The 23,480-nt window shown below is 24.2% G+C and overlaps 3 protein-coding genes across 3 annotated transcripts; 2 read left to right on the plus strand and 1 right to left on the minus strand.

The window, feature by feature from the left end:
* Window positions 1–221: 221 nt before the first annotated feature.
* On the plus strand, window positions 222–16,523 carry PmUG01_14046700 (peptidase family C50, putative; the record flags this gene model as incomplete). Its single annotated transcript, XM_029008034.1, has 1 exon — window positions 222–16,523. One exon carries the CDS (start codon window positions 222–224, stop codon window positions 16,521–16,523), a length of 16,302 nt encoding a protein of 5,433 aa, XP_028864363.1.
* A 1,228-nt stretch (window positions 16,524–17,751) lies between these two features.
* PmUG01_14046800 (histone acetyltransferase subunit NuA4, putative) lies at window positions 17,752–18,066 on the plus strand (the record flags this gene model as incomplete). Its single annotated transcript, XM_029008035.1, has 1 exon — window positions 17,752–18,066. The coding sequence occupies one exon, from the start codon at window positions 17,752–17,754 to the stop codon at window positions 18,064–18,066; it is 315 nt and encodes a 104-aa protein (XP_028864364.1).
* Window positions 18,067–18,840: 774 nt separating this feature from the next.
* Window positions 18,841–21,513, minus strand: PmUG01_14046900 (conserved Plasmodium protein, unknown function; the record flags this gene model as incomplete). The annotated part of the gene is made up of 1 exon (XM_029008036.1): window positions 18,841–21,513. The coding sequence occupies one exon, from the start codon at window positions 21,511–21,513 to the stop codon at window positions 18,841–18,843; it is 2,673 nt and encodes an 890-aa protein (XP_028864365.1).
* Between the last annotated feature and the right edge of the window lie 1,967 nt (window positions 21,514–23,480).

Raw genomic sequence — 23,480 nt, forward strand, 5'->3', positions numbered from 1 at the left:
AACAGAATAGATGCATAAACAGAATAGATGCATAAACAGAATAGATGCATAAGCAGAATAGAAGTACAGACAGAATAGATGCATAAATAGAATATTCGCATAAACAGAATATATACATAACCATCATATATAAACGAACAAACTTGTTAGAATAAACAAGGTAGATTAAAAATCTTGTATAAAAAAAAAAAAAATAGTAAGTTATCAAATGAACCCATATAATGAAGAAAGAGTCAAAAAATATATACAACAAACTAGATAATGTAGTATATTCTGTTTTGAGAAGCATAGATCTAGAGTGTAAAAATGTGGGCGAAAAGGTGAATGAGAAGGTGTATGGGAAATTTTTTGAATTGTTTTATAAGGAGAATTACCTAGAGAAGTTAAATTATAATGATCTTATAAAAACACATAAAGATAGGAACACACATAAATACTTATTTTATATGTTTGAGTTTTTACTTAATAAAATTACGTTAACAAGGAATATAAAATATATAGATTTCTTATTTCTTATTCTTAGATACATTACTTATTTGTGGGTTTTCTTATCAGAAGATGATAAACTAGTTTTAATATTTTATTATTACTTTAAACTTAGAGATTTATTATTTAATATAAAATTTATTAGATGTTCCTTTTTTGTGAATATATATAACCTATTGATTTATTTTTATATGAAGAACAAAAAAAAAATAGTTTTTGCAGTAAAACATTTAAGCGAAAAAGAAGCAGGTTATCATATAGATAATGTTATATTAGAATTAAATAAAATAATTATAAATGAAAATATTAATTTTCTAAAATTTTTTGAAAAGGATAATATTTATATTTTTCAAAATAATGCAATACAAGAAATAAAGCAGCAAAATACAAATACATCATCAAACGCAGAAGACACGGTATATAGTTCTGCAAATGCGCCTAATTTATACAATTACATTTGGGTGAGTCACTATGAAGAGGATACAGGATCTTCTCATAAAAGATATAAGGAAGGTTATGACAACTCCCAGTATGATAAAAATGGACAGTATAGCGATAAAGGAAACGCAAAACTCACAAAAGAAAATAATAACAATAATAATAGTAATATGATCAATAATAGTAATATGATCAATAATAGTAATAATAATAGCAGTAGTAGTAATGGTAATAATAGTAAATACTTTTCACTAACATTGAAATGTGGAAATTTCAAAAGTGGGAATAATATTAACTCCATCCTAGGTTTAAATGTGTTTTCAATTAGTAGTAGTTACAATATGTTTTTAAACTTTATGAAGGATTTATTTAAAATAGCTTTTTATGATTTTAATATATTTTTTCCATTTCTAAATGCACTGAATATAGAACACTTCTTTGTGTATTTCCATATATTTGAAATTCTTTTTTACCTAGATATCATAGAAAACAAAAATAAATTGGATAATCGGAGGAGGGAAACAAGAATCGTATCAATTGATCAGTGTCCAAAAAACCTGGCATATTTTAATTCACATGAACAGACAGAGGATATAGGAAATAAAATTGATACCTTAAATAATGATTGTATTTTTTTAAATAATAATAAGAATAATAAAAAAATATTGTGGAGTATTATGTTTGATGAATTAAGAAAAATATTTCTTATAGATACTAAAAATTTGAATTACACATTAAAGATTTTAAAATATTCTTTTAGTTTTTTTTTATTTGAAGAAAAATTTACATTAAAAAATAATGTAAGCTCTGAACATTTTATAAATAAAACAGAATATAATTTTTCTTTTATATCCCCAATATATTTAAAGGAGTTGTTAAAATTTAGTAATACGTTTATTAATAATTTAATGAACACTAATAGAACGTTAAGTGATGACGTTGTTTTTAAGTCAATATCCTACATATTTTACCTTTTGTCAAAATTAATTTGCAATGAGAATAACAAATTAGATAAGAAATTTATTTTGCTCAATAATGAGAATAATTTAAGTCTGATTTGTCTTATTACATATATTTTTAAATATTTTAAAAAGGTGTATACTGATAAGAATGCAATTGATGAAATGTTAAAAAAGAAAAAAATGGAAAAAGACAATAATAAAAACAGTGCATGTAAATTAAAATATTCATTTGTGTTACTAGAAAAAGTGTACCAAAAAATTCAAGAGTGTTTATATATTATTTTAACAATAGATGAGTATATTGAAAAGAACACGAAAGAGAATTTAATGAACATAAATAGGAATTTTTCAAACCACATTTCTGATAATTATAAGAACAATTTCTCCTATAGTTATGATATATACATCTGTGTAATTATCAAAATAAACAAAATTAACATGTTCTATTCCAACTTGGAAATTATAAAAATTTTATCCGAAAATGACAAGAGCATATTCAGGAAATATATATATACAATAAATAAGAACAATGAAAATCTTGTCTGCTTCTTTTCTTATTTATTAAATATAGATTATAAAGAAAATGATAATGATCTGATTTTAAAAAAATTCCTCTCAAACTTGAAAGAAAAAAAAAATTATAAAAGCGAAAAATTAATAAAACTAATGAAGCCTTATCATTCCCCGTTGAAGTATATAATTTTAAAAAATGAAATTCGTGAAGATGATGTAAAAAAAACTTCATTAAAAAAAACTACCACAGTCATAAGTTCTTTAGAAAGAGGAAGCAACGATACCCCTTTTTCTGATGTTTTTGAATATAAAAACTTTATTGCTCAAAATAGAAATATATATAAATTAGAAAATTCTTTAGAGGGAAATAAGGAACATCCATGGGAGGAAAGTAATAAAGATGTAAACGATGAAAAAGTAAGCAATGAAGACAGAGGTGATGAACAAGAAAGTGATGAACAAGAAAGTGATGAACAAGATAGTGATGAACAAGAAAGTGATGAGCAAGAAAGTGATGAACAAGAAAGTGATGAACAAGACAAAAGTGAAGAAGACGATAGAGAAAATAGAAACCAACTTCACATTTCTCCAAGGAATATAATTAACGGAAACGTTAAGGAAAATTTCGAGAGCAGAAGCAAAAAATTCAGTAATAGGAAAACAAGAAAAAAAACAGATATGCCTTTATTTGAAAATTCCGTTTTTCGAATAAGTAAGGGAAACCTAAAAAGAATAAATATTGATTTCAAAAATGTGTGTAATAATATTATTTTATCCATAAAAAGATGTATTATAATTTCAGAAAGTGTGATTACCCACTTTACAAATCATGAAGAGTACGAGGTTAATTTTAACATTTATGTATGTAAAAGCTTATTCATTAATTTTTTAAAACTGTGCTTTTTAAATATAAGTCTGTTTTCATATATATGTATTAAATTAAATTATGATGATATTTTAAAAGAAATGTATGAAACGAATTTAATAATACTCTCGTATAACATACTAGACAAATATGTTAGCTTTGTATTAGATCAAGATGTTTCAAAATTAAATAAACATAAGAATATACTTCATTTTTCCACAGAAAAGGTAAAAAAAAAAGAAAAGAAATATAGTAAATCAGCTGGAGCTGGTTCTTCTTGTGTAAATTCTTTTTTACATATTGATGATATATATGAAATTTTAAGACATCAAGATATCAAGAGATCTAACTGTTTTTTTATATCTGGTAAGAATGAATTTATTGAAACATTATACTTAAATACCTTTTTAATTATAATTAATGTTATATCAGTATGGGAAATGTACTTGGAAATACCAACGGAAGTTTTAAACAAAATGAAATACACATTTTTTGAATTATTTTATAACACTACAATTAAAATAATCAAGTTTATTAAAAAGGATAGTGCTTTTTTTTTTTTATTAAATATTTTAAAATTTATTTATATTAAATTTGTTAATCTACCTTTTAATCCTATTAATATACATACCACAATTAAATTATATGACTTTTACGAGTTTTTGATTAATGACAATTATGAGAACTTCCAGAATGAAGAGGAGCAAAATTTTAATAGTGAAAATTTGTACCTAAGTTCAATTAGCCCCTTGAAATTTTTATACAACAATACAACCGATATATATGATAACGGAGAAAGTTTTAGAAAGTTCGATAATAGTAATGTTGAGCATTCGGAACCTAGGAGTGTTGGCCTTTTTAATGACAGCAATGTGTTAAGTATCAATAAGAAAAAAAGGGTGAGCATGGGTGGTTTGCTTCCTGTTTTTTTAAATAATGAAACTGGAAAAAAAAGGAAAACTAATATGGATTATACATCTTATAATGTATTAAGAAATGAACATATTTCAAATTCGACCATTAAGAAAAATAGCGTATTACTGCATAATGATAACTCATTTAGTGATATAAGTAAAACAATAAAATATGACTTATGTGAAGATGTAAATACAACACCAAGACATAACTATGACGATGTAGTACGTACTCCAGCAAAAGAAATTGAGGTATATTCGAAAAATAAAAAGGAGGAAAATTTTCGAAATACATATTTGAGTAATTATTATATACCACATATTGATTTGTTGTTTATTATTATAGACCTAGAGGTTTTTTACTATTTTGAAAAAAAAAAATATAAAAAAATAATAATTACTGTTGAAAATGTGCTTCACTGTATTATGAATAAATGTGATTATAACACAAAAGAATATTTAAGATCATCTATTTCATATATTTATAATTATTATCAACAAGTAAATATGAGAAACAGTAAAATAAATATACAAAGCTGTACTGTAATTAGACATATATTTAATCTGTACATCAAGTCGAAAGTTTTTTATTTAAACAAAAAAATAAAAAAAAAGTTACTACACTATAAAAACTATTACACAAGTGATGATTTATTGAAATCCAATTATCATAAACTTTATAACGGTTTTTTTAATAGCGATAAGTGGAAGTTTTTTTTTTATTATACTAGTTCAAAAAGTATCATGGAGGAGGAAAAAAATAGGAAGAAATGGAAGAAAAAGAAGAAGAAAAGGGTGAGAATTATTGATAATTTATTGGAAATACACATAAACACACTACTCTTTTTAATATTATTTGAGTATTTATCGAAATATGTTACTAAGAATTTTATATTTTTTTTTAGATTTTTATTCTTCATGTTCAATAGTCTATCCATTGATATATTAAGTTTAGTAAATAGCTCAAATCATTTAGAGTTCTTTAATATTTTTCATTTCATATATAGTACTTATAATCCCGATGGTCATGGGGAAATATCGCAAAAATTAAGAAGTGTAATTTTTAAGAGAGGCCATTCATTAAATGAGAAGAATAGCGAATTGTCCCCATATAAATTAAAGGGTTTAGGAGAAAAATCGAAAAATATAAATAAGCAAATCATTATCTTAGATATTGATGAAATGTTAGTCACTTACATCCAGTTGAATTTCATTTTTTGTAGGTCATGTTGTTTTTTTATATTTTTTAAAAATGTGTGTTCACAAAAATATGAAATTATTTTAAAAGAAAATATTACTAACAACTACTTTGAAAAATTTAAGAATAATAGAGATTTTTTTGATTTTTTCGAATTTAAGAACGAGGAGAAACAAGCTGAAAATATTTTTAACATAAAGGAGGAAAATATACAAACAGGAAAAGAAAATCCAGAACATACGAAATGTGTAAATAAAGAAAAATTAGTTGATTCGTTTGTTGAAATTTCGGAGGATGATAAAAGTGATTCTACAAGCAGTTCAAATTTGTCCGAGTCTAGTTTTACATTAATTGAATATACCGATTACTCGAATAATTTAGATTACGTCTTTTTAGAATTTATTATAGAAGAAATTGAAGATATGGATATAGACCATTTTTATAAAAACATTTTAAAGAATTGTTATTATGTGATAAAAGTAGAAATGTTATATCATTACATTTATAATAATGTAGAAACATTAAAGAGGTTTTCCTATTTAAATAATGTGTATTATTTATATAAGTTATATTTCCATATTTTTGTTTGGACGGATAATAAAAATTTTACTAAAGAAAATGAATTAATGGTGACCAAAAGGATGGATGAAAATAACTGTTTAAATGAAAATAAGGATATATTTGATATCTTTAGTCTTAACAACATAATGAAGGAAAAGTTTTGCTCAAAGTACATAAAATTAATGGATCATGAGGGCAATTTTTTTATGGATCTGGATACATGTAGAACGGAAGACCCTATTTCACTTAGAAAAAGTTATGAAGGAAAAAATGACATATGTAATAGCCAAAATAATGAATCTTGGGAAAATAAGAGCAGCAGCAGTGAAAATGCTTATTTTATATGTGATATATATAATTTTAAACTAAAATTTTATCATCCCATAATCACTGAAAAAAATATTTTCAATAAAGGGAGAAAGAAGAATATTTTTAGTAGTTTGTTAATTTTTAATAAAAATTATTTAATGAATTTAAAACAAAAATATATTAAAATGACTAAATATATGCATAAATATATTATAAGTGTTTACTATATAATATTGTACTTTTATTTTGATGAATATGTTATAAAATGTAATAAACTAACATTTTATTATATTCTGTGTACTTTTCAAAAAAAAGTAGACATATTGAATAGTAAATTGTGTAACAGAGTTCCCTCTCATTGTTTTGATATTACACGTACAAATGAAATTATAGAAAAATCACAAAAAGAAAAAAACATTTCTGATAACCCTTCTTTCGAAATATACACAGAAAATCATTTAAGGACGAATATTTTTGTAATTTTTGAAATTTTAAATAGCATATATAATAAGAACCATGGAAACATATTCAGAAATAGCAATTTCGTTGATGAACTTGTTATAAAAATAGATATAAAAATAATTGGCTATTTGAGTGAAATATACAAAATTGCATTTCTATATAAGATGTATAATCACTGTATGCATATTTTGGTATTATGCATAATGTTTTTATCCATATTTTGGAGTGTTTACATATTTAACGAAAAATATGAATGTGATATAAAGAGTAGCGTGAGTGGGGAATTAGAGGAGGGTGATAATAGACAAAAAGAGAATATAAAAGAAAAAGCAAAAGGGTATGAAAAAAACAAGCTAGATGAAAATGTAGAATTTTTTTCACGAAATAGTATTAACATGAAGGAACAAAATAAGAGATGCACATATATCAGAAAAGAAAACAAGGGAGCGAAGAACATAAATAAAAGGGAAGGGAAATATGAATGCACACATAAATACAGGAGAACTTTTATATTAAACAATGTTTACAATAAAATAGTATCAAATATGAGTGAAAATAATATTAAAGAGATATACAACGATTTGCATAATTATATGCAAACACTGATAATTTGTATATCTTTATTTTACTTAACTTTTCTGTGTACTGAAAAAGTACATAAGGATATACATAATATTCTGTTTTTAAATTGCGCTAATAAGCTCTATCTGTACTATATTGATTTTTTTGAATATATTAAAAAGTTTTGTGAAGAATATTGCACAGATAAATTATACTTATCTACTTTTTTCTTCGATAATTTTCACTTAGACTTAATCAATTTGAAATTTCAAGCACATTCTAAAGCAAGAATATATAAAAAAGAACTCCAAAAAAAAAGAAAAAACTACACTCCAACCACAGACAGTAACATAGTGACAAATCAAATGACTTCTATGTGTAAAAGTACCAGCGATATTATGCGTTGCTGTAAAGATGGTACTTTTTCAGAAAGTGCTAAATTTGTTCGAAAAATTATTCACACTAATAATAATAATTATAATTGTTATACCCCGATCTCAACATGTGCAGCGTATGTTGATAATCAGAAGGATGAAGGAAATAACATACTTTTGGAAGAGCGAATTGATATAAAATTTTCCTATTTATTTTATTACGAAGAAAAGGCATTAAAAGAATGCATCAAGAACTTAAGTGTAATAGAGAAAAAATTTGAGAGTAATTATAAACATTTTTTTAAAAATAACATTTGCTTATATTTTAACATTATAAAATATTTATATAAGAAGAAAACGAAATATTTGGGTCTTTTACTATTTGCCAATTCTTATATAATTTCCATTGTAACACTTATCAAATTTACAGTGGTGAAATATTTTACATATTATAATGTGTCTTCCGATTTTTTTTCGCTTAAATTTGAACATCCACTGTATGAATTCGATATGGATATGATAACCAAAGTAAAAAAAACAAATGATGAAAAGGAAAATTTTGAAATAAACAATAAAGCTATTCTTATGAATTTAGAAAATCTATTTTGTAACATGTTTTTAAACAAAGATATTTTTTATTATATAAAGTTTATTAATATGTATTACAAAAAAATTTCTAAAATTTTATATAAAGTTAATAATTTTTTGCTTAGCTATTATTATTTAAAAAAGAACATTATATTTATATGTGATTTAATACACTTTCCTGAAATTATACATAATTATTCTCTCCTGGCAAATATTATTTTAACTAGCGGAAAAGAGAGAATTGAATTATTAACTCAGGAAGAAATGTTTTTTGAAAAGTTGAATAATGATTTAGACATTTATGAAAAGAAAAATGGGGACGAAAGAGTTGAATGCAAAAATGATAATGCAGACACAACAGTGATAAAAAATATTAACGATTTTAAAACTTACGAGGAGGAAGACTTTTTAAATATTGATTATGTGAAAACGCCTCTTAATACTTATTTAACGAAAAGGCATATTTATGAATATAAAAATTTGCTCACTCGGTTCTTTAGTTACTTAAACTTTTTAATAAGAAATCCAGACGCCATGACCATCTTGCCTACTAAATATGTAAAGGAAATTTTTTACATTTATTCGTTAATTATTTTTAAGAAAAAGCAAGCACACCATTTTTACAATAGCGGTAAGGGACAAAAAAAGTCCAAAGAAGAAACAGACCTATGTGAGAATAAAAATGATAATAATAATAATCATAATCATAATATTAATCATAATAATAATAACAATAATAATAATAATAATAATAATAATAATAATAATAATAATAATAATAATAATAATAATAATAATAATAATAATAATAATAATAATAATAATAATAATAATAATAATAATAATAATAATAATAATAATAATAATAATAATAATAATAATAATAATAATAATAATAATAATAATAATAATAATAATAATAATAATAATAATAATAATAATAATAATAATAATGTGAGTAAAACGAAGGAATGTAAAAATGATAACATTGTCTGTATTAAAAAAACAGCGATATCAGGGGAAGAATTCAAAGAGACGATTTCCCTGGAAAGTTCTATATCTCTAAACAACAATAAGGAAGAAAATAATCAAAGATGTAGCAGTGAAATAAATGATTTTGAAAATGAGTCTCTGAGATGTTTCAACAGCTGTAATAAGAAAAAAGAAAAAACATTTTTTAATTTTTTTCTGGAAAAGTTATTTCTCATAAATAATGTAGACACAGACATGTTTAATATTTCATTAGATGATGAACAAGATATTACAAGTATTATAAAATCATATGTGATGAGTGATATTAAGAGCCTTAATGTTATTAATTTTCAAAATGAGTATTACAACTTTAATAACTTTATCCGATTTGGAGAAAGTGCAAATAATGATGATGATGATGATAAATGTGTGCAAAATATAAGCAGAATGAAAAGTAATAGTAAAATTGAGGACCAAACGAATGAATTAAAAAATAGGAGGAGCATATTGAACTTACACGCATGTGCTTTTAAAGTTAATGATATTTCAGTTTTAAACTATTTATATTTAAATTATGATTTTGAGAAAAATATAATTTACACAGAAAATTATATTAACAATAGATTATTTAAGTATAACTGCAAAAGAATGAATTCTTATTTTATCAGAGTAGTGTTATATTATATTAATTTAGTATTCCTAAAAATAAAAAATATTTTTTGTGATGACTGCATATATACAATAAAAAAACAGCAATTTCTGAACTCCTCAGCTAATGACTGCTCTCGCAACATTTTTTTTATCCTATTTTTAAAACTTTTTTATTTTTTTAATTTTTCTAAACAAATCGTAAGTGAAATATGCATTAATTATTTTCCTGGTAATAAAGATTATCGAACATATTTATATATGTTATCAAAAAATAAGCAAAAAGAGAATAACAATAAAACGATTGTTCCATCTAATCACGACGGAAACACAAATAGAAGTCTAAATACGTACTACCAAAAAAATAACAATGCCAAGAATTATAATAATGGTACAACTACTAATTTAGACAAAATTATATTTCTCCATTTTGCAGAAATTTTCTTATATCCCACAAAAAATTGTAGTTATTTTGAAGTTCTAACTGTGTGTTACGAATTCCTAACAAATATGAAAGATGCCAAAAACAAAGTTAACAGAAAAAAACACAAAGAGAAATTATATGGTTTTTTAATAAGTATTATGGTAGGGAAGCAAAGTAGAAATATCGAAAACAATGATATTAGCAGTAGTGGCAACAGTGTTAATAGCAGCAGTATCAGCAGTAACAGTAATAATAATATTGGAGATGGAACTGTTTATTACTTCCAGACTGTTTTAATATACTTGTCTCTATTACTATATAATACTTGCAAAAAATCTTTTACCCACGAAATGAGAAAAGTGGCTCAGTTTTTTTTAGATTTTATATTTTTTTTTATTGAGAATATAAAAAATAATTTAATTATATTGCAAATAATAGAATCTTATTTGAATGATGTGCACAGTGAGAATGAAAATAATGTAAACACGGACAACCGTTGTGATAATGGTAAAGAAATAAAGTATTTCTACTTGTTAAAATTTTATTTTAGAAAATTGCTATCTTTACTCTATTTGTATACAGACGAATTAATATTTTACACAATTAAGAATAACATTGATCAAGAAATAAGTCAAAAGAAGTATTACAGGAAAAATGTTAATAGAAATTTAAATATTGGAATTATATGTAATTATGAGTATATCAGTCATATGAACTTAAGCGAATTTTGTTTTTATTGGGATTATGCAATAGTATCAATGAGTCATGATAAAAGTGACTTGTATATTTCAAGGTGTTATAAAAATTTTCTATTAGTGTTAATTCAGATAATTAAAAATATTCAAGAAAATAATGGATCAGGAAATGGTAAACACCTTTTGGATGAAGCCAGTAGTAGTAAAAGTAAAGAAGAATCATTTTTCTCAAATGGTGAAGAGAAGATAAGCTCGTTAAATAATGATGAACAAAAATATAACTATTTCTATGAACAAATAGGTAATTTTTTTGATATCTTGAATAACCAACAAGAAGATCAACAAATAGTTGATCCTAATGACAATCCATATTTCATTGAGGATAACAATTTAATGGTTTCTTCGAATAATAATTTATATCATTCCATTAAAGATATACAAGAATATTTAAAAGCAAATCCTTACGATGAATTCCACACGCGTTCTGATAACAACAAATATAACAAATATGGAAGTATGTTTCATAATAATTCAACACTTAAAGAAAAGGAAGGATATGAATATGAACATGATAATGGTTGTATAGTGGATGGAACATCTAACTACGAAAAGTGTGGAGAAAAGAAAAAGGAGAATAAAACCATACATGATAACATCGAAAATGAAAAGAGCAAAAAGACAAAAAAAAAATTATATAATATTTCAGGAGAAAATATCTTTTTTACCTTCGATGTAAATAATGTGTTTTCTGTTTATAATATACATAACACTCCCAATAGTGTTAACATATCCAATGTATCAAATGTACTGAATGATAAAATAGAAAAAAACGAAGAATATACTCGAAGCAATTTGAAGGTACTGTACTTTTTTTCATGTTTATACAAAAATGCATGTAAATGTATCAATAAAAAAAGGTTTGAATATTTCCATGTGGATAAAATACATTTAAATATAGAAAAATTTTCTTTTAAAGAAAAATGGAATTATATAAAAAAACTAGAGAAAATTTTAAAACAGTATCAACATATGATAAAAATAATGTGTGAAATATTACATAAGTCAAAAAATGTTGATCGCAGTAAAAGTAATTTAAAAATTTTCATAGATTTATGGTGGAATAATAGATACACATTAGAACAGCATTTAAAAATACTAAATCTGGATATATCTAATCTTTTAGGATTTTCTATACATAAATTAATATCTGTCCCTCTAATTTCTTTAAATGTGAGCAGAAAATTTTTACTTCATCCGACTACTAATTGTGTGGAAGAGGAAAAAACGAGAAAACATTTACTAAATGAAGAAAATAGTCCAATTGATAGCAACTGTATCTATAATACTATATCACTTGTTAATAATCAAAAGGATTATTTAAAAACAAATTTCGACATATTTGTTGTTCTTTATTATTATTCAAATATGTTAAACATAATTTCATGGATTAATAAATGGAGGAATTTTTTTCTCCATTTGAAATATTGGGACGAAATAAATTTTATAAATGTTCTCATAACTTTAACAGTTTTTTCAATAGTTATGAAAAATTGCAATGTTCAGATTACGCACGTTAAGAAAAAATACTTAGCAAGTAATCCTATATTAAAGAAGGATAACAGCAGTAAAAAAAGCAATAGCGAAGAAATGGATAAGTTAAATGACCACAATAGCGAAAAAAGGAAAACTCAAAGAAATTCGATACATATTAACAAGACGGTGGTAACTTCCTATTTGCCCTTTATTAATAAAGATATTGAGACTATATTAACGTTAGATAAAAAACTCCAAAAGAGAAAAAGTACAAATGATGCTTATTTTGAAAATGCAAATGCAAATATTAATATAAATGAGGGTGCAACATGGAAGGAAAATATTACACTCGATGTCTCAAAAAATTTAAGATCTAATATAAGTCAGGATAGACAAAAAAAAAATCGCAATAGTAACTGCAATTATAGTTATAATTATAATGAAATAGAGGAATTCAAAAATGCCGGCGGAGAATCAAGTATTGACAAAAGTTACAGAATTATTGTACCAAAGGCGAAAGAAAAACAAAGATATTCGTACTACACAACAAATAATAGAGGTAATGATAAGAATAGTAATGGAAATAGCAGTGAAAATAAATATAATGTGAAGAGGAGTAGAAGAAAAACTATTAATATAATTAATGACAACCCAGACAATTTTGTAGATGAAGATTATAATAAAAGTTCTGTTTATGAAGAAACCAGAAGGAAAGACGAGAAGAAGATAAACTCAACTGTTTATGAATATTTAAGCTCAATGAAGGATGAATGTTTCGAGAATTCAGAAAAAAAATATGAAAATAAATTGAGAAAAAACAGAAAAAGAGCCACAGTAGAAGGAACATTAATTTTGAATGATCTAAAGAAAGAAAGAGTAAAAAAAATGGATGAAGATAAAGATGGTGAGAAAATATATAAAGAAAATAATTATTTGAAATATTTGGACCTAAGGAAGAAATGTGATAGAGGATCATTAAAATGTTCTTTCTTAAAATTAAGGATGTATTTATATAATATATTAATAGATATTTTTGAAAATAATGAAGTTCTTCCGGAGGATATATTTAACATTTTTAACAATATTACGCATTCATTCGCTACTGATATTTTAAAGTGTAACTTATTAGAGGATGACTTAGATAAAGAAAGATATATATATGTAAGAAATGTAGAGCAGCATAGAACAAGAAAAAATCCTATTATTATATACCTACATAGTAATTTAAATAGACTTCCCTTTGAAAATCTTGAACCTCTAAAGGATTCATACATCGTGCGAGGTGTGCACAAAATTGTAACAGCCTATTTATATGAAAGACTATTAAGAAAAATAAAAAATGAGGAAGCACAAAAGGATAGAGAGATTTTTTCAAAAATGGGTGAACAGGTAAAAGAGGAGGAAACGGAAGAAGAAGAAGAAGAAGAAGAAGAAGAAGAGGTAGAAAAGGAAGAAGTAAAAGAAGAACATGTTAGTGATGATTACGATAACGAAAGTGATAATATGCTTCAGAACGAATATATAAAAAATGAATATTCAGAAAAATGGAAAATAGATATGTGTAAAAATAAAGAGCAGAATATATATACTTCTAATAAAAACAGTGTGTATAACCCCTTGGAACTAAAAGATAAAAAAAACAAAAATACAGATGTTGTAATTGATTCAATTGAATATAGGAGTCATGTTCCGCCAAAGGAAAATTTAAAAGATAATAATATATGTTTTTCTAAAAAAAATAAAAATATGTTTTATGAAATTTTTAGTAACAGTACAAATAATATTTCAAAAAACGATAGTACCAAGAATTGCCATCTTTATAACAATTCGGAAAAATCAAAAACTTCTGACGTGAATTACGAGAAATGTAAATTAATTTACTCCATAGATAATTGTAATACAAAAGAGAGAGAAACAAGAAAGACGCTTTATTTTGATGAACGAGAAAAATCTGGGGAATCCAGGTATGTACGTGTTAAGGATTTAGAATGTAAAAAAGAGGCACTGGTAAAAGGTAGGTACAGCTTAATAAATACAATTGAAGAAAAGAAGCAAATGAAAGAAGATCATGTTGAAATTGCAAAGACGGTTAAAAGTGAAATACAAATTAAAGATGTGAGACAAACACATGAAAAGGAAAAACGTAGGAAATACCGAAGGAAAAGTGTTCGCATTGAACACTCTTTTCTAAACCCTTTTAACAGAAGTAATTATAATAATAACAATCATAAAAATGAACGTTATAGTAATAATGATAAAAAAAATTGCAACGTTTTGCTCTTCAATGAATATGACCTCGGTGTACAAGATAAAATATACAAAAAAAATGAAAAAAAAGGCGTGTATAATACATTGACGGTAAGAGATAAACATAAGTGGGGGACCCACACAACTATAAGGAGATCATGTGTTAAAGATAAGGATGTGCCATCTTATTCGTCTTCCTCACCTTCTCCTTCTTCCGCCTCATCAAATTCCTCAGTTGAACTAGTTCAGAAAGAAGAAGAATTGAGAAGAATATTTATGAATGCTAGAAAGTCAATGAATATTCACAACATTATGAGCATTTGTGGAAAGGATGAATTCAGTTTTTTTAATTCCAAAAAAAAAAGAAAAAAAAGTGTAAGTGAGTCTGAAGCTCACATTGATGAAGAAAAAATGTTTCTAAGTTCTATAGTGGAACCATGTAAAAAAGAAAGGAAAAGAAGAAGCTATTCAGCTGACCCTGAGCACCTTTCTAAATTGTCAAAAATTAAATACATAAAATATATTCCATATTATATTAAAAGTTCAAGGCTCATAGATCCAAGAAAGAGTAAAATATTTTTTGTAATTAACCCCAATGGGGATTTAAAAAGAACAGAAGATGCAACTTATCCATTTATATATTTTAAAAATAAAGAAAAGTATAAGTACAAAAATTGGAATGGATATTTTGGTAAAGTCCCATGTGAAATGGCTTTATTAAAACATTTATGCAACGATGATTTGTATTTATATTGTGGTCATCAAGGGGGAGAACAATATATAAAAAAGGAAATAATTCAAAATGCTTTTCTAAGATGTAATTATGAATTTGTAGAAGAGAAAAGAGACGGAAAAAAGCACAATTCAAATAAAAAGGGAAATATTCGTAGTGTTTCAAAGCATAAAAAAGGGAAAGAGAAAAATAGGAGTCTTTTATTATTAGAAAATAAGAATAAAAAAAGAAGAAGAAGAAGATACTCATGCGTAATTGATTCAAATAAATGTATTATGGATAAAAGGATGAAGAGAAAAACTGTGGGAGATTTAATTGGTGTATATGATAGAAGTAATGTGAGTACTAGTAACGATACTAGTATATATACACACAATGAAACAGATGAAGACTCTCCTTTATCCGATAATAATAATTATGGCATAAACTGTTGTGTTTTCTTAATTGGATGTAGTTCAGGTTTAGTTTCTTCGCATGGTTTTGACTTAGACGTTTGGGGTACACCATATGATTATATAGTAGGTGGTTGTATTTTTATTTTTGGTAACTTATGGAATGTAACAGATGGAGAAGTAGATGGGTTTACACAAAACTTTTTTTGGAAATGGACCCAACCAAATTCTTCATCGTTATTTTATTCGTGCAGTAATTATTATAACAATGTTCAAATGAAGAACGTTTTAAAAATTAGTTTTAGTTTTTTTACAAAATTATTAAAGGAATGTTGCAGTGTGCAGGATAATGAAGATGTACAAAATGAAGTGTCTGATAATAAGAACATACTAATCGATGTTGGTGATAATTTTGTTACCCTAGATTTGCATACGTACACATATTTAAAACAGAACAACTTTTTTTATAAATATTTTCAACAATTTTACAACTGTAAAATAATTTTAAATAAAAATCTTTTTAATATAAATCAAAATAGAAAATATATATGGTTAAGTATGACGGAAGCTTTAGCAGAAGCTAAACAATTTTGCCGTCTTCCAAATACAACAGGCTCAGCTGTTGTTATTTACGGTTTACCTGTGTAAGTTAAAGGAAAAAAGGAAATTTTAATATACTTAGGTTCATTTAATTTATTTTGACACATTTTGATTTATTTTGATGTATTTTGATGTATTTTGACATGTTTTTACATATTTTTACGTATTTTATTTCCTTTTTTTCTTTTTTTGTTTTTCTTCTGTAATGTTATACATTTATTTTAATGTAATATTTTCCGAAACAATTTGTACATATAACCTTTTTTTTTTAGTTGTTAAGATATTGTCAAGAGTACACTCCTTGTGCATACATATATATATATATATATACAATATCATTTATATAATAAAAGAATTATATATCCTTCCTTTATATACTTTTCTTTAAATCTGTTCATTTTAAAACTTAGTTCAAATTTAATAAGTTTATTGTTTCTCAGTTTATCTCCTTTTTTTGTCTACCTAAAAATAGCCTTTAATAAACAGAGTTGAAATAATAGACATTCTATGTAAATTTGTTTACATAAAAAGAAACACGACACATGATTCAAAAAAAAAAAAAAAAAGATTTTCTAAAATAATGTTTCACGCAAGAAGAGTTAAAATTGGTAAAAGGAAAACAGGATACTATTATTTTGACCTATATATAGGTACACGAATACATCGGTGTAAAGTATACGATAACAGTATTTATAGGAACCTCTAAAGAAATATAAGTGCAATATTAAATATTTAATACGTACTACTTATCATGTTAATAAAATTACTTTATATATATTTATATATATATATAATTAAAATTCTTAGGGATAACTATTCCTAAAAAAAGGAAATGTTTTTTTTCATTGTAAAAATTTTAATAATTTTTAAAAATATAATATAAAATAATACCTATATATACATATATATGGGAATACATTTATTTTAGAAAAAATATATATACATACAATATTGTGCATGTGGAGAAGACGCAACAGGAAAAAAAATATTTCTTTTGATTTTTGCAAGAATAAGAAATTTTAAGAGTATACAATGCTTCAAAAAAATAAGATATTTATCATGTATATGTAAATATATATATATATATATATATATATACGATACATAAAATTGTAAAAAAATGTAAATTATCATGATAAAAATTAAAATAAAAAAAAATATAATACAGTACAGTAAAACTCATTAAGAGATAATATTTTTTTAATTACGAGTTATAATGTTCTTATAGTTTCATTAATATATATATATATATTTTTTTCATGAAATTGAAATAAAAATGAAGCATAAAGTAAAACGCGATATTATAAAATGCAAAAAAAAATTAGAAAACTCAATAAAAGCCTTAGAAGAAAAAATTTTAAGACTTGAAACAGAGTATCACCAAAACTGTAACCTTAATGGAGGAAATTTAATGAAAGGATGGGACAACTACATAAGAAAAACATCATTAGAGCCCTTATGTTTTAGAACTTTTAGAGATGATTATAATGATTTCTATATAGAAAGAATGTTATCCTTAACATCAAGTACTTCTCCAGCTACGGAGTTATTTCAGAATGAAAATACAAAACAAGAGCAACATAAATTGTAAATAAAGGGAAAGGCAGGATATAATTATTATTTATTTACACTTGGACTGATTTTGAAAAAGGGGCATAAATCGCATAGAAAGTAGTGAAATTTTATACTTTTGTATATTCGACAACTCATTATTAAGTTGAATGTAAAGTAATAGTTACACCTAAAATGATGACAAGATCATATCAATTTAGTTAAGAAATTTCCCCTTATTGCAAAATAAGTTTAAATCAGCTTTTTCCTTTTTTTAATAGCAGACAAATGCACAAATATTTAATTATAAAAATGAATACTTGAAGATGGGCACAAGATATATCTTTAACATATGGTGTTTCTTTATTAAAAAGGGATAAAATCGATAACACGTATTATTATTTTTTTTATATTTAATCATTAAATGAATAACAAAAAATTAGTGAGTTATGCTCATTTTTTAAAAATTACTTTTAGACATTAATATTATGATATTACTTAAGAATCCTTAAATTGATAAATAAGTTAAATTAAAAAAAAATAAATAATATATAACTAATCATTTATTTGCATATATATATATATATATGGTGACATATGTAATACATATTTATGGATAATTTGTGTTTAAAAGTAATAGTACCCATATAAATGAAATTCTGTAAGTTGTAAATAAACAAATACGCACAACCATTATTATTTATCATTCATGCAAACATGCGTATTTTCATAAATAATTTTAATTCTGTTTCTCCTTTGAAATATGAATATACATATTTTTTTTTAATAAAAATATATATTTATGTATTTTAATTTATTTTTCTAAAATTTTTTTTTTAAACAAATTAATTTTAATTTTTTTTTGTAAAACTCTTTTTCTTCGAATATAATGTTTTGTTCTTTTTCTTTTTGGTCTTATATATCTTTTTGATACATCTTTAATTTCAGACCATCCCACATTTGGTAAAATTTTAAAAAAACGACCTTTGAAAAAGAAAGAATTTTTTTTCGTAGATTTCCACGGTAACTCCCATAAGGATTTCTTATTTTCCTCACCCTGTTCTATTTCTTCATAGCAGTCATGATCATTTGAATAGGTAGCTAATTCATTTTCATTTTTATCTTCTTCCTTTACTAGCTTTGTCTGTAATTTGAAAGATGATTTGTTCAATTTATTAAATCCTTTATACAGATATATATCGCAATCTTCATCAAGAATAAAATTTATGTTTTCTCTGCACTCCCCATCCGTTGTATGCTCCATGTCAGTGTAATGTATATTTTCTATTAAACTGACATGGTCACTGTTATTTCCATTATTATTATTATCATTATAGTTATGAACTTCCCTAATTTCATCTTCTAACACAAAATCATTTAGATTCCCTTCTGCAAGAGCAATATTTTCCATATTATAAAATTGTTCAACTTGTTCTGGTTCTGTGGGTTCCTTTTCCTTTCCTACATTTTGTCCATCCCTCATCTGTATTTTATTAAACAAAGAATTAGTATTTGGATAATTTACTAAATTATGGCATTCTGCTTCTAACTGCTCTTCTGTTTGACTGTTAAAATTTACCAAAGGTTCTTCTTTCTCTTTTGCTTCTTTGTCGACAAAATGTTCAAGGGGAAGTCCCGTGTATTCTGCTGATAAAATAGCATCATATATTTTTGGTCTTTCAACATATTTATTATTAGTTAGTTTCTTGTTATCATTTCTCACATTTACTTTCTTAATTTTTGTGTTACTAGCTTCATTCATTATATAATTAACATTGTCCAGTGTTTTTTCACTGTTATTAAAATTAATAGAGTTTGGAATATGCCCCCTCATTTTTAGTTGTATGTACATATCTTTTTTAGCTGAACATTCACCTAATAATTTAATGTACGATGATAAATGATAGGGATGTGTTAATATATTTGGTATTTTTCTTATGCCCATATTATTTTCATATCTTACAAAATCAAATAATCTTTTTCTAAAATATTTATCATACATATTAACAATAAAAGATCTTGAAAATGTTCCATATTTTCTTACATAATTAACTAGAAATGGTATGCTCACCGTTTCATAACATCTCGAAAAAAGTGCAATTATTTCTGCATTATTATTACTATTAATTATTTGACCTAAATAATTAATCATATTTTCATAAGAGACTTGAGAGTATTTATCTCTATACATTCCTATTCTACTTATTATTTTTAAACATAATTCTGCACTGCAATTTTTCACAATTTTATATGCGAATAAATGGTTTAATATATTACATGGTAAACTATCAATATCTAATATTTTTATTGTTTCAATTTTATCATAATTTACATTTTTTTTTTTTTTTTTATTATTATACGCTGTGTTATTATTTTCACAATTTAAAGAATTAATTAATTTTTTATAATATTCTTCCTTGTTCTTTTCTGTGTTAAACACATATGTGTCTTTACTTAAATGTTTAAATTTTTTTGGCAACTCTTCGGATATTTTTAATTTACAAAGAACTGAATTTCTAAATTTCATAAAATCTTTTTCATTCTTTTCAAAAAATTCCTTCATTTTTTCCACTTCTTTCTTTTCCTCTTCGTATATTTCGTTAATAAACGAATTCATTTTCATTTTATTGTTATCTAACACACAAGCTTCGTTAAAAGTAGGCTTATGTCTTTCCTTATTTTCTATTTTATTTTGTGTAAACGTATGTACTCCACTATTTTTATCCCTGTTCATTTCATTTTTTAAATTATTGTTAATTTCATATTTGTTATCTTTTAAAGAATACTTTTTCTCCATTCTACGATTTAACTCTTCCTTCTTATCTGAATAGGTTTCATTACTCAAATAATTCTCACCTCTTTCATCACAATTAATATATGAATTTTCTTCATTTTTATAATATTCCTTAGAAACAATTACATTTTTAAATGACTCTCTATATATGCTATTTGCTGATGCATGCCACAGGTTCCCAATTAAACTGGAATTCAAGTTATTCGTAAACAGTAGTGCGTCTATATCTTCTTCTAATTCTTCAGTATGCTCAACTCTATTTAGTTCATTTTCATCCTTTGCCCATTCATCATCATACGTGTATTTTGTGTCTTCATTGGAATAATTCTTTACTTCTTCCCAGCCTTCAACACGTTCACCATCAGAAGCGTTTGACGAAATATCCTTTTCTTCTTCAATATTTTTGCATGTATATTCACTCCTAGATTCTGTCTCAAATTGTTTCCTTGTTTCTTCTACATGCTGACAATTGTTTGTATTTTTTAAAGAACTCGAGCCATTTTTTTTATTTTTCTCATGACTGTATATAAATGAGGAATTTATGCCTCCTTTTCCCTTTTCATAAGTTTTATCGAATGAATTAAATCTTTTAAATATGGACACGTTCTTTTTTTTATTCTTAAATAGAAAGCTTATATTGAACTGAACAAAATGCGAGCACCTCTCACCTGAAATTATATGTTTTAAGAGCATTTCAAAAGGTTGGTATATAGTAAGTAGCTCATTTTTTCTATTTTTCTTTAATAAACAAAAAAACTTTTAAATTATTGCGTAACTGTGTATCCTTGAAAACTTTTTAATTCCTTTATAGGTAATACGTTTTGCAGTTCCAAATTTACATGCATTTTTTTTTTTTTTTTTTTTTTGAATTCTTTCAAATCTTTAACTGATCAATTTAAATTATTTCATTTTATATTATATTTTTACTTACTCCTTCTTTGATACATACATTATATTATAAAAACTCGATGACTTACATATTTGTTCCAATTATATAAAAATTAAAACCACAATAATTGAATGCAGTGCTATGTAACGACCAGTGTGCTTTACCTTTGTAGTTTTAATTTAATTCGATTTCATTTTAATATAATTTAATTTCTTTTCTTTTATTATTTTTTTTATTTTATCTTACTTCATTACATTTTATTTTATTATAATTTTTTTTTTTTTTATTATATTTATTGTATATTTTAAAATTCAAAAAAATGAAACACTTATTAAATACACAAAAATATAAGAAGAAAATTCGTGAAAGCTATATATTTCTGTTGAAACCTTAAAACTGCTGGAAAATTTATTTTTTTACAATATTTCATATTTATAATACAGAACATTTACATATATATATATATATATTTATATAGGAATATAATGTACAAAAAAAAATATATGTATATTTATTCATACATACATACATGAAACAAGTATGATTTGTAATGACATATTCGCTTGAGATAAAAGATACATAAGTATAATATATTTACATTGAACTAATTTGGAGGTAAAATGGCAATCTTATTTTACACTTTTTTTACCATGTGGAGGGACCTTACAAATTTGTACAAACCATACACGGCTTTTTCTTTTTTATTTTTTCCTTGCGCAATAAATGTATATGGTATTATTAAATTTAAGAACTCCGAATTTTATTCAAATAAAGACGTAAATGATGCAAATGAATACCTAAGGAGAGTTAATGATGAGAAAGAATAATTTTACACTATAATAACATTTTTAACAGCTACAGAAAGGAAATCGAAGTGGCAAAGGAACTGTTTATCAGAATACGCACATCATATATACATATATGTACGCGTATATGTGCATGTGTGTGTGTGTGCGTAAATATATATGTGTATATATATGTTTATATAATGTAATATGCAAATATTTGGAGCTTAACATTTAGAAAATATTGATTAATGGTCCTGAAGAAATAAAATTGAAAACTGGAATAATATTATAGTTTGAATTAATTACAGAGGAATAAACACATAGAAAAAAAAAAAAAAAAGAGATAAGAAAAGGGTTAATTTGAGACTCTACAAAGAAAAATAGCTAAACTATTTGTAGTACAGTGAACTTTGTATTATATATATTTATATGTATATACTTTTAAGAGAAAACATATTTGCACACCTTTTTTAAGCATTTATTTTTTTATGTGTATATTTAATTCTTCTCATTCTTTTTATTCATGTACTTTTACATTTATGCTCTTCCATATTATTCTTTAAAAAAGAATAAAATAAATATGATAAATTATATATATATATATATTCGAATTTCATTATATTATTACTCATATTTTAGTTTTTTTTTCAGTTCTCAAATTTGAGAGGATAGCATAAACCCTTAAAACTCGTTTTATTTTTATTATATATAAAAATAATATAAAATGAAAAAGAAAATAATTTTAATTTTTTTTAAGTATTATAGAAATATAAATAATAGTTCACTTAAACATAATGAAATTTATACCATAAATTATTTAGATCTCTAGAATAATAACACATAGGAATATTTCCCCATATTGCAATATTTATAATTATTATTTAAATTTGATCTAACAGTATATGCATGTGAGCAAATTAATAATAGCTGCATTTACCTTCATGACACTTGCTAATCGTAATATTTTAAAATCTTACATGAAA

This window comes from Plasmodium malariae (genome assembly GCF_900090045.1).
Source record: "Plasmodium malariae genome assembly, chromosome: 14".
In the NCBI taxonomy this organism is placed as follows: domain Eukaryota; phylum Apicomplexa; class Aconoidasida; order Haemosporida; family Plasmodiidae; genus Plasmodium; species Plasmodium malariae.